This window comes from Protobothrops mucrosquamatus, unplaced genomic scaffold (assembly GCF_001527695.2).
Source record: "Protobothrops mucrosquamatus isolate PMUCROS unplaced genomic scaffold, P.Mucros_1.0 scaffold259, whole genome shotgun sequence".
NCBI lineage: Eukaryota > Metazoa > Chordata > Lepidosauria > Squamata > Viperidae > Protobothrops > Protobothrops mucrosquamatus.
Window position 1 is genome coordinate 426,247 of NW_015386606.1, and position 12,224 is coordinate 438,470.

The 12,224-nt window shown below is 38.4% G+C and overlaps 1 protein-coding gene across 5 annotated transcripts in view; it reads left to right on the top strand.

Annotated features, from left to right (window-relative positions):
* Positions 1–803: 803 nt before the first annotated feature.
* The window catches only part of ANAPC10 (anaphase promoting complex subunit 10), a 36,317-nt gene continuing 24,896 nt past the window's right edge, over positions 804–12,224 (top strand). The window contains exons 1-3 of one of the 5 annotated variants that reach the window (XM_015814516.1): positions 804–914; positions 7,806–7,926; positions 8,682–8,772. In XM_015814516.1, coding sequence (XP_015670002.1) covers positions 7,812–7,926; positions 8,682–8,772 — 206 coding nt within the window. In that variant the 5' untranslated portion in view covers positions 804–914; positions 7,806–7,811. Of the gene's footprint in view, positions 949–1,236; positions 1,254–1,520; positions 1,655–7,805; positions 7,927–8,681; positions 8,773–12,224 lie in introns of those variants that run through there. The other 4 variants (XM_015814517.1, XM_015814514.1, XM_015814513.1 and 1 more) reach the window with 4 other exon arrangements.

Here is a 12,224-nt window from a genome sequence, read left to right on the forward strand (position 1 = left end):
TTAAAAAGGTTGAGAACCACTGGTTTAAGGAGAGACTTTGCGGCCATTTTTTCCTCGCCCAACCGTTATGAGGATGAAGGGCTGTAGGGGCGATCCAAAGCATGTTACATTGAGCCAACTCAGAAAGCGAAATATAAATATATAAGGGCTAAGAAATAAACGTGCTCCGGAGATGAAGAAGGGGCGTCAATGGAACCGCGGCAGTACAAATTAGGGCTTGTTCTACCTTCTCACACGCGAGGCAGTCCCTCTCTTTCACCGCGACAGGAAAGAAGCCTCGAGGCAGCTGGACAGCCGCGGCCCAGCCAGCCCCTATCTACAGCCACCAAGCCCACTCCACCTGATCGGAGAAGGAGAGGACCGGGCCCAACTACCGCTAGCCGCTAGCTCCACTTACCAGGAAAAAATTAAGAGGCGGGAAGAAGACGGATCTCCCGTCCGAGGTGGTAAGAACAAGAAGGGGGGCTACGAATGAAGCACTCTCAAGGCCCCCGTGGCTCGCAGGTGGACACGGGAACAATGTGCTCCGACTGCCACCCGGCCAAAATGGCCGCCACCCTTAAAGGAGGAGCCGGCGCCTCACACTATAGAGATGAAGTCTATAATGAGATACGCACAGCGCCATAGACGAGACCGGACGCCGGAAGTGCAAGCGAGAGGTGGCACTCTGCCTGACATCATCACTTAGCGACCGGGTGGCGGGGAGGAGACGGAGCTAGAGTCCAGGGGTAGGCAACCTTGGCTCTTTTATGACTCGTGGACTTCAACTCCCAGAATTCCTGAGCCAGCCAAGCTGGCTCAGGAATTCTGGGAGTTGAAGTCCACGAGTCATAAAAGAGCCCAGGTTGCCTACCCCTGATGCTAGACGATCAGTTAACCGAGAACTGGGGAGAGTGGAAGGGCGTGGCCAAAAAGTAGGTAGCGCTGTTACCGTAGCGGGACGTGTAAGTAAGTCTTCTATCGCGTGCTACTACTGGAGGTTAGGGAACGTTTAGTGACCATCTTCGTTTTGCCTTGCTGTTAACAGGCGTTAGTCTTGTTTCACACCATATAGGGATCTCTTAAAACCGAAAAATTGAAGTGGCCTTCGGTATTTTTCTAAAAAGACATTTAAAAAAGTATTTAAAAACTTAGAGCGAAGAAAAAAGCTTCCATGCTGGAGAAAGCTGTTGTAGAACGGAGGCTATTCCGCACCTAAGCGGACCATCCTTGATGCTTTGACTAAAGCTACAAGCAACATTAGGAGAAGGAAGGTAGGGTAGGGTAGGGTAGAAGCTTCTGTCGTAGCTTTGCTACACGTGCGCATTTTTCTTTGTATCTGGTATCTACTAACGTACACAAATCCATATGAATACTATAGGTGAAGAGGGAGCAACATTAATAAGGTGTTTTATATATAATGCATCTGTGAGGATTTTCAGTCATCCAGGTAGAGTTGTCTGGAAGTTGAGTCATGGCAAATGGACTTTTCTTTTTGCTCTTGAAACGTTTTGCTGCTTGTCCAAGTAGCTTCTATATATATTCTTAAAAATATACAGAGGGAACATAGAAAATGTGAATGTGCCATGCAAGTAAGGAAGTAGAGAGACATAAAAAAGATAAGAAAGCAGAATAAGAAATAAAGAAGGTTGAATTGGAACTTAATTGAAAACAGGTATTTTTTTCACTGTTTCTGTCCCATAATCTGCAATATCTCTTGTCATAAACCGGTCATATTTTAATTTCAGGTATAAATGTATCTGTTTAGGGCCTTGGGGCCAGATCATTTTCAGTAATCAGATTCTTCCATTATCTTACCAGGAACATTGTTTGAACAATGGTTATGCTTCAAGATAGTGATTTATGGGGGTTATTATGCCTCTTGTCATATACTACACCTGAAATGTGCTTGAAATAGGGAAGCCAAATTTTGTTTTAAGATCAAATCTCACTTAAGTAGAAGAAATAATTTAGATATTAGATATCCCGAAGTATCCTCAACCAGTTTATGGAAACCCATCCACTCTAGAATTTCAAATAACTGCAATGAGATTATTAATTTGACTGTTAATTAAAGTACGGATAACTAAAGATATAAATAATTGCAAACTTTATTTTGGCCTTATTCTTTGGTAGCAAAATAGCAATTTCCCCCCATTTCATTTACATGAGGCTGTTCAGTGAAGTTATTTATAATAGTAAAAGAACTTTCCAGCATGAGTGCTGAAGCCTGTTGGACTCAATTTTTCCTGCAGTTTGTAAACAAAATCATATCTGCAGTGAATTAGTTATCATGGTATTGACAGCTTGTGCTGGAGATAGCCAATAAAATGCCTTGCCAAATTGTGATATCTACATCTCAGTTAAAGAAGTTCATTAAGATACATTAATTAGAATTTGGATATTCTGTAGATCTTGGTCAACCCTGGACAAGTTCAAGTTCTGGACCTCAGAGAAAGCATGGAGCTCCAATTGCTCTTTGTACCCTATGAATCTGATGCTTAAAAGTGTGTAAAGTGCTTTGCAGCACATGGGAGGATGTAGAAGCATCTATTTTTTAACTGTTAAATCTACCGTGTTATTTGCATAACCATTTGTTTTATTGGGGAAGAAATTTAAAATTTCCATGCATGTGGAGATGACTGGGAATAACTTCTGAAGCCTTGCAAATGATGCATACAGTTATTGACTGGCCTAACCTTACATTTCTGGACAATACTTTTTTTAAAACACTGTCTAGATCTATTCTAGTCTATATACGATCCAAGGATTAAGACCAAAACACTCATGATCATTATGACTTGTACTGCTTACTGGATAGTGGAGCTATTCAGTAACTGTTCACTGAATTTGTCCTATAGTGACTCTTAGTAACATTGAACATGATATTCTCCTGTTTCCTTCTTTAGCCTCAGTATTATATCTAAACTTTTGAAAAAGTTTACAAAGGCAATATTCTGTATATTATTTCTATTCTGCCCCATTATTTTGGCTTACCCAAAGAGTTTAAGTTTTATCTTTTATACTGTATAAAATATATCTGCCACATGCTGTCTTCAGGAGACACTATCTAGAGTTTGGACATTATTGTCCTCAAATTCTCAAGTCTCCCTGCAGTTTTACAAAAAGACTGTGGACCTCTTGAACAAATAGTTGGATTCAGTTCTAAAGTAGGTAAAAATTGCAGAAACTTAATCCAGGAGAAATGGCTCTCTGGAAGGCGGCTGATTTAAATAATGTACTGTACAATTGTCAGATGAGATGGTATTTTCTCTGTAGAACCAAGTACCCAACTTAATAATACTGTTTCTTTATTTTCAGGGGAAAATAGGCAGGAATAGAATTTAGAACAGAATAGAATAGAATAGAATAGAATAGAATAGAATATTCTTTATTGGCCAAGTGTGATTGTACACCCAAGGAATTTGTCTCCGGTGCATAAGTTCTCATCATACATACAGATAACAGAGTGATAAGTCATAGATCATAAATCATAGTTACAATCATAAATTATAAGATACAAACAATGTTGCCTTTGTTTGTTACCTTTTCTAGAGTAATTGGATCTGTGCTATGCTGTACTGTTCCAAAACAGATTTCTCTAGTGCAGGGGTAGGCAACCTTGGCTCTTTTATGACTCGTGGACTTCAATTCCCAGAATTCCTGAGCCAGCCATGCTGGCTCAGGAATTCTGGGAGTTGAAGTCCACGAGTCATAAAAGAGCCAAGGTTGCCTACCCCTGCTCTAGTGTTTACATAATGGTTGTCCCTGATGGTGGCCTGGTAGCTTCTGCTGATGTAAATGTAGCTATCCAGATGCTAATGTAGCTAGCAAATCTGAAGTTATTGCAGTTTTGTGTCAGTTGCATATGAATACCAGTATGCAAGTAGTCCTCAACTTAAAACAGTTCACTTAGTGACTGTTTGAGGTTACAGTGGCACTGAAAAAAGTGACTTTACAATCCTTTTTCACGGTTATGACCATTGCAGTGTCCCCATGGTCATGTGATTTATGTTCAGATGCTTGACAACTGACTCACATTTATGACAGTTGCAGTATCCCAGGGTCATACGATCACTTTTTGCAAACTTCTGACAAGCAAAGTCAATGGGGAAGCCAGATTCACTTAACAGCCACGTTACTAATTTAACAACTGCAATGACTTGTTTAACAAATGTGGCAAGAAAAGTTGTAAAATTGAGCAAAACTCAATAAATTTCTCACTTAGCAACATAAATATTGGGCTCAGTTGAAGTTGTAAGTTGAGGACTACCTGTATTTTGGGGAAACAATTCCATGCTGCTATGAACCTTTAAATCCCTTAATGGCATTTCTTAAAGGACTTTGTGTGTAACATCTGGATCCTGCATTAAGAAGAACTCCCTTGGGGCTCTTAGTTAAGATCAATAATATTGCATTATAGTAGGAACCAGGTATTCTATAGCAAAGACTCCAAATCTTTAGAATACCAAATCAAGCTTTGTTCTGTCCCTTCATCTATGGACAATTTTCTCTTTAAGGCTGTCTTTGATATATTTCATCTGCTATCATAGTGGCTTTATTTGGTAACTCATTTTTCACTTATAAAAAGATTATTTTTGGCAGGTATAAATAAATCAGAATGTAGCAAATTTGTAAACAATAATCTACATACACAGAAATTTAATTACAAATACCTGTATTATTTCTGTAATACAGTTAAGTCACGATTTGATTATGACTTCCTAAATATTTGTTTTCTAATCCTGTGGCTAGGGAAATTTTCTCATTAATGTCAGGGAAGATTCTGTTTTTTAACAATAAAGGACCATATTATTAAAATGGAGAATGGTTTTCTAAAAGAAAATTAACACGTGGCCACAAACCACAGATTCTTGACATTTTAAATAATGTAAAAACAGTTTGGAAACAAGATCTAATGCACTGGAAACTGTTCTTGCTATTAATATATTTGAAATCACTCCAGTAACTGTAATTAATACACTTTAAAGGTCTTTCTGAAATTTTCCCCATTGTGTAATTATCTTATAAACCATTCCTGTTAATTTTTATTATTAATACAGTTAACTCTCTAAAGAATAATTTTATTCTTTTATTTTTACGATAAAGATGAATATCAGCAAAAATATGTGATATGATTTCAGCAAAAATTGTCTTGTGATGTTTAATGTACGGATGACTCCTTTACTCTATAACTTTTAGTTATACTCAAATTCATCACTGATTATTTTCAAGTATAAAATAAATTGGTTGAATCATCAATTATATAAGAAAAATAGGCATTTTTGATAATTCTGTTTTTTCAAGGATTTCTGGATGGAACTATGCCGATTATTCATTTTAGCCTTGTAATGGCTTTGAGCTAAGAGACAGTCCCATTGTTGAGTTTTATCTATGGGAAAATATTAAGTCACATCTCCTGTTCTAGGTCCTATTTTATGTTCTTCTACATTGATGCTTTTCAACTAATGAGATCTCTCTCACACTAATTATATATAGAAATAATCTAGATATGCTACAATTTACTGCCCCAATTATCAAACAGGGATGGGGAGAAAGATAAGAGAAAGAGGAGGAGAGCAACTAGTCAAGTGTGTGCCAGTGAGGCAAAAGGAACATCTCAGCAGTAAGTCTAGGTTTTGAGCAACTTCTGAAACACTTCAGCTTAGAAGAGAAAATAAAACAATCTTCATTACACATTTCTAATAATTTGCATTTTTTAAAAAAATTCAGTGTCAAGGAAGTACTATTATATACAGTCCCAATTAGCTATCATTGATATTTTATAGTTTTAATAGTAAAAAATATTCACAATTAATATTATTCAATTTACTCTTCCTGATAAATGTAATACCAGGATCTCTCTCTCTCTCTCTCTCTCTCTCTCTCTCTCTCTCTCTCTCTCTCTTTCTCTCCCCTATGTGTATGTGTGTGCGCGCATGTTCTAAATATACAGTATGTATATGTTCTCCTTTATCGATATATATATGTTTTGGGAAAATTGAGATGTTTGTTTCCGTCTTAGTGGGGTCCAGGTTCTGAGAGATAGATTTATGGAATCATAAAAAATTGAGAACTGTCTGTATTTTTCGGGTATTTGAAATGAGAAGGAAAAACATTTTTTTTTAAAATTTGCATCGGTTTGATTTGTGAGGTCTTATAGCTTGCTAATTTCCAGAGCATCATTTATACTTATTATTTGATATATATTCCATTTCTACTCTGGTAGGAACTCAAGAAGACCACATTGAGTACTCAGAATAAGAGTATCTTGTTAACTATGTGTATTATTGCAGTCTTAATATTTAACTGCCCTCCCCAAACCCAAAGAAGTGCTGCAGCCCAAAGAAGTGTTAGAGGCAACTATTATGCATCCCATGGACTGCAAAAATAACAAAGAAGTCCTAGACTGAACCTCACCCAAAATATCGCTTGAAGCCAAGATTGCTAATCAGAGGCTGTCAGACTTTGGTCATGTCATGAGAGCTGACTCATCTGAAAAGTCAATCATTGCTGGGAGTGATCAGCGGAAAAAGGAGAAGGGGCCACCCTAGTATCCTCTGGCTGGACACTTTAAAAGATGACACTGGATGATCATGGCGGATCTGAAGGAGGTGGTGTGAGACAGAGGGGCATGAAGAGTGCTGAGCCATAGAGTGGCTGAGGGTTAGGCACGAATGAATGGCTGAGGATGACGAAGAATATTTAAGCCATTTAGCCATGGCAACAGTGATTCTCCAGAAACTCAAACCTGCATTCCAAAATAGCAAAAGGAAAATTGCTTACTGCAGACAAGGAAGTAATAGAAATGCAAAAGATCTGCCTAGAACATAGCACTCAAACTGTATACATATGTCAAACCTAGTGTTTAAATCCTAGGCTTTTAGTCTTTAGGGTATCCTTTTTCTGTCCTTGAACGTTGGAGCTTTGCATGGTTCTGCTTGAATTGAAAATCATTAGTTCTCACCTTGCCAGTTTCAATCCTTATACATAGTCTGTAGTCCACTTGTTCTGAAATATCCCTTGGTTTTTCCATAAGAAGATTTTGAGGAGTAATCCTGGTTAATTTATAATCTCATATGATGGATCACTGATTCTACCACAACTTTTGCATTGCTCAAACTGAATGTTGTTTTTAGTGAAAATATTAGTTGAACTCTAACATTGTCTGATCAAATGGTAAGCAGGACTCTTGTCCTTTCCTACCTGTACTTTATGGTCTCCTGTATGCATGTCCAGAGGCCTGGAGGGGTAGTTTAGACATTGACAAATTGTTTTATGATATTGTGGTAGAAGAGGGGAAAAGTATATTCAGGGAGTTTGGGTAAAGGATAAAATTTAGATGATTCTTTCCCTCATTGGTTATTCTGTGGGATATTTAATCTGCAGTAAAATCTCCAAAGTAATAATTTGGGGGTAAAGAGGACTATAGATAAGCCAATAGCACAGCCATATCCAGCTCTGCTTAATGAATTGGTAGGCATTTTTCTTGGTAAGCTTATGCAAGAATTTATTATAAGCATGATTAACCTCAATCCTTTTTTCCACTCTTGTATTTTGTTTTAAATTTAAAATTCCTAAACATACTCTCGCTCTTGTTTTTATTAACCCCAAAAATATGTTGCTATTCTTAGTCTACAGCAATTACAAGCCATTAGGTCCATAAAATGAGAAACACTGGAAAAAATGAGGGTGGAGGAAGGTTACCTAAAATATTTCAACCAAAGATTGCTACATTTGTGGCAGACCTTTTCAACATTTTCCTTACTGTTCCTTTTGTCCTGAATGTGGAATATTTTAAATATACTTTTAATTTTTTTTCCTAGTGAAAAATGACCACTGCTAACAAGACTCCCCCTGGTGCAGATCCAAAACAGCTGGAAAGGACAGGAACTGTTCGAGAAATAGGTTCACAAGCTGTTTGGTCTCTTTCATCTTGTAAACCGGGTAAACTGCAGAAGCATCTTGTTTATAAACAGGCCAGAAACTCCCTTAAAAAGTAGAAAGTAACTTTTGGATTTAATTTAAATTCAATATGACAATCAAACTTAAGTGTTTTAGGCATTTGATGTCCAAGAAAATGATTCAAGAATATAGAAGGTGTGCTACTCCTTTTCACTAACAAGAGCTTTTTAGATTACCATTAGACAACCCGTGGCCCTTGGGTCATCATTTCAGAGACCAGATTCTTCAATGCCTTAAACAATGACAGAGCTTCTAATGTACTAGAAAAATTCTTAAAAATTCAGGGAGATATTCAGAGATGTATCTGCCTTGAACTGCATAAGATAGTGAACTGAACTGCATAAGATAGTCAAACATCAGGAGTTGACTATAGAAAATGGTTTATAAATGTTTACGTTATAAAATGTTTTATAAAAATTGGCCAAATTTCAGTTCCATGTGGGTTATGGGCCCTGCATTTTAGACTTATTCTTTAGTTAGCCCATTTGATATATCTTGGTTGTAAATTTCACCGTATGATGCACCATTCCACCCAGTTAAAGATCACAGACATAAGAGTTTTAGTAGCATATAGGTACCGGTAGATAGATGCTCTCAATGTTCTAGTATTTTTCTATGCTTCCAAATATAACAGGTTGTATGCATCCTAGGATAGATTATATATCAGTTAATTTTGTTACATTGATTGCATAAGAATGCTATACTGAAGACTGTCTGCTTCTGTATATTCAAAATAGGATTTGGGGTGGATCAGTTACGAGATGATAATCTAGAAACATACTGGCAATCTGATGGATCACAGCCTCATTTGGTCAACATCCAGTTCAGGTAGTGAATATTTATGCTCCAATATTTTTCATTATTACGCATTTACTATTTTTTAAAGAAATTTCTTATGCAATTTACACACACACACACACACACACACACACACAAATACACACTAATCCATGACCCATTGGGTCATCATTTCAGAGATATTTCCCTACTGGATTCTTCAGTGCTTTCAATGACAGAACTTCTAATGTTCCTGCACTCACTGGAAATGTTGGAATGCATTCAGAGAAGTATCTCCCTTGAAAATGCTCCATGTTGAACTATATAGCATAGTCAAACATTTCATTTATTTTTATTTTTATTATTTTTTATAAACATAAAAATGTTTATAAGCATTACATTGTATTTTGTCCGCAACAACCCTGTAAGGTAAGTTTGACTGAGAGAGAATGACTGGCCCAAAGTCACCCAGTCAATTTTCATGGCTAAGGTGGGACACAGTCTCCCTGGTGTCTTAACCACTAGACCAAACTCTCTCATTAGCAAACAGTAGCATAGGAAATGTTTAATGACGTTTTATACTACATCATGAACTATTTTATGATATGTTTTATGTCATAAATGTTTTATAAAATTTGCTAAATTTCAGTTCCACAGGAGTCATGGGTCCCAGTTTACTAGTCCTTTTGAGACACCTTAGTTCAAAAGCTATTGTCCTATGATACATCATTTTTCCCTGTTAAAAGTTATGGGAATGAGAGTTTTAGTAGTATACTAGACAACCAGTGTCCTGTTGGGTCATCTTTTCAGAAATATTTCCTCATCCGATTCCTCAAAGCCTTCAACAGTGACAGATTTTCTAATGCACTGCCTTCATTAGAAAAGTTGGGATACATTCAGAGATGTGAAGCACAGTCAAATATCAGCATAGGGAATGTTTTATAACATTTTGTATTCTGTCATAAACTGTTTTATGATAATGTTTATATAATAAAATGTATTATAAAATTTGCCAAATTTCAGTTCCACAGGAGTCATGGGTATTTTGGATGCATTATGCATTTGAGGTACCTTGGTTCAACAGGTTTTGCCCTAGTGTGCACCCTTTCACCCACCCAGTTAAGGTTGCAGAAGCCAGTTTTAATAGTATATAGATACGGTGTATAATAGAGCAGTAAAGGAGCAATAAAACACACACACACACACCAAGGCAGGAAAATTATGATATAAAAAGAAAACTCTCCAAAGATTGAATATTTCCCTGTGTAAGGACCTGCCTCCATTTCTCTACCAAGAAAGCAGAACTCTTGAAAATGGCATCATTTCAAAAGGAACTTTTATTGGCAGGTACATAAAGCAGGAAAGCTAGGCAGGATCTGAGGACTTCCCGCCCAAATCAATAGGTTAAACCCGTGAAACAATAACCCCACCCCAGCTGTCCATCCGGTTGGTTCAAACAGGCCAATCCACAGGTGACATTGAGCTATGGGAAAGCAACCGATAAGGCGCCTCTCTCAAGGTTGTTAGGTCTTCTCCAGTTCATCCCTGCGCACTGAGATAAGGCAGATGGCCCCGAGGCATTCCTTTCATACCCCATAAAGGATACATCAAAGCAGATGATGACTAGATGACAGTCCTTGATTGGTACCAAGTAGGTCCAAAAAAGCTCTCCAGAACTCTGAGGTGAACTGGACTCTCCTGTCTGATGTAATGTGTTGTGGGGCCCCATGCAGCCGATATATATGTAGTACAACTAATCTGTCTAAGGCTTTTGCAGTGGGAATCTTCTGGCAGGGTATGAAGTGGATCTGTTTGGAGAATAGGTCCATCACAACCCAAGTGACAGTGGCAATTCTACTATAAAATCCATAGAGATCTGTCTCCAGGGTGCTGAAGGGCTGGCCACCGCTTGTAACAATCGTTTTCCCCTGTCTCTGCTTTGCCACTGCACAGACGGGGCAGCTTGCCACATAGCTTTCAATGTCCTTTTTTTATAGATGGACACCAGAATTGCCTTTTGGTCAAATGGAGAGTTTTCACAAATCCAAAATGCCCCGCCATTTTCAAGTCGTGGCAGAGTTGCATGATTTTTACTCTCTGGGGTTTTGGCACGTATAACTTTTATCCTACCCAGGGCAGTTCGTCCCTCATCGAGCAAAGGTTCTTATGGTTAAGGAGCCATTTGTCAGTTTCTAATGCTCGTCTAAACTCGATCCCTGATTTGCTGTTCAAAGGTGGGTTTTTCCTAAGGTTTTCCTTTCTGGTGGTTGGAGCCTCTACGTCACTGCTCCCTGGCCTCGTTTTTTTTTGCCTGAGCTCTCGTGGTTACAGGAGCCGCTAATTGTTTTGGGTTCATCAAAGTTTGAATACTTTGGACTTTGTATTGTGGCATCCTCAACAAGGCATCAGCTAAAAAGTTATTTCCCTCAGGGATGTATTTATTTGAGAAATCAAACCAGTGGAAAGGCTGGGACCACTGAACTTGTTTTGGGGACAATTTCCTTGGGGTTTTAGTGCTTCAAGGTTCTTGTGATAGGTCCACATCTGAAAGGGGATTTTACTCCCCTCCAGAAAATGTCTCCACGTGAGCAGAGCCATCGCATCACATACGCCTCCTTTTCCCACACTGCCCACCTCTGTTCCATTTCAGTGAGCTTTTTGGATGTGTACGCGCAAGGTTGCAATTTCCCCTCCTGATTCTCTTGAAGCAGCACCGCCCTCACCACAACATTGCTAGTGTCTGCCTGAATGACAAATGGATTCTCCAGGTCTGGGTATTTTAACACCGGCTCAGCCGGAAAAAGTCTTTTTAATTTCTCAAAAGCTGCTTGGCACTGCATAGTCCATTTCAACGGCTGACTGGGTTTCGGTTTTCCCACCCTTTTGTTTTTAGTAGATTTTTGATGGGGAGAGCAATTTGGGTGAAATAGGAAATAAACTGTCTGTAGAAATTCATGAACCCAAGGAAGCTTTGCAATTGCTTCCATGTGCGAGGCAGCGTCCACTCCAACACTCCCTGTACCTTCTCTGGGTCCATTTCTATCCCCTGGTGGGAAATCTGGTAACCCAAGTAGTCAATTTTTTCCTTGTGGAACTCGCATTTTGATAGCTTGGCATAGAGGCGTGCTGCACGTACTTTATTTAAAACTGTTCTGACTAATTTGATATGCTCCTCCTTCATCTCGGTGAATATTAGGATGTCATCCAAATACACCAGAACCTCCTTGTACAAGTGCTCCTGGAGAACCTCATTTATCAGCTGCATGAATACTGCGGGCATCCCTTGTAATCCAAAAGGCAGGACTTGGTTAGGTTAGGTTAGGTTAGGTTAATTTAATTTGTATACCGCCCTTCTCCCGTAGGACTCAGGGCGGTTCACAGCATATTAAAAACACAAATACAATATACAAGATACAAAAAATCATACAAAAATACACAAAATAACCCCACTAAAACCTAATTAAAAGCCAAATATTGATTGCTGTATTCCCATTAAAATTACT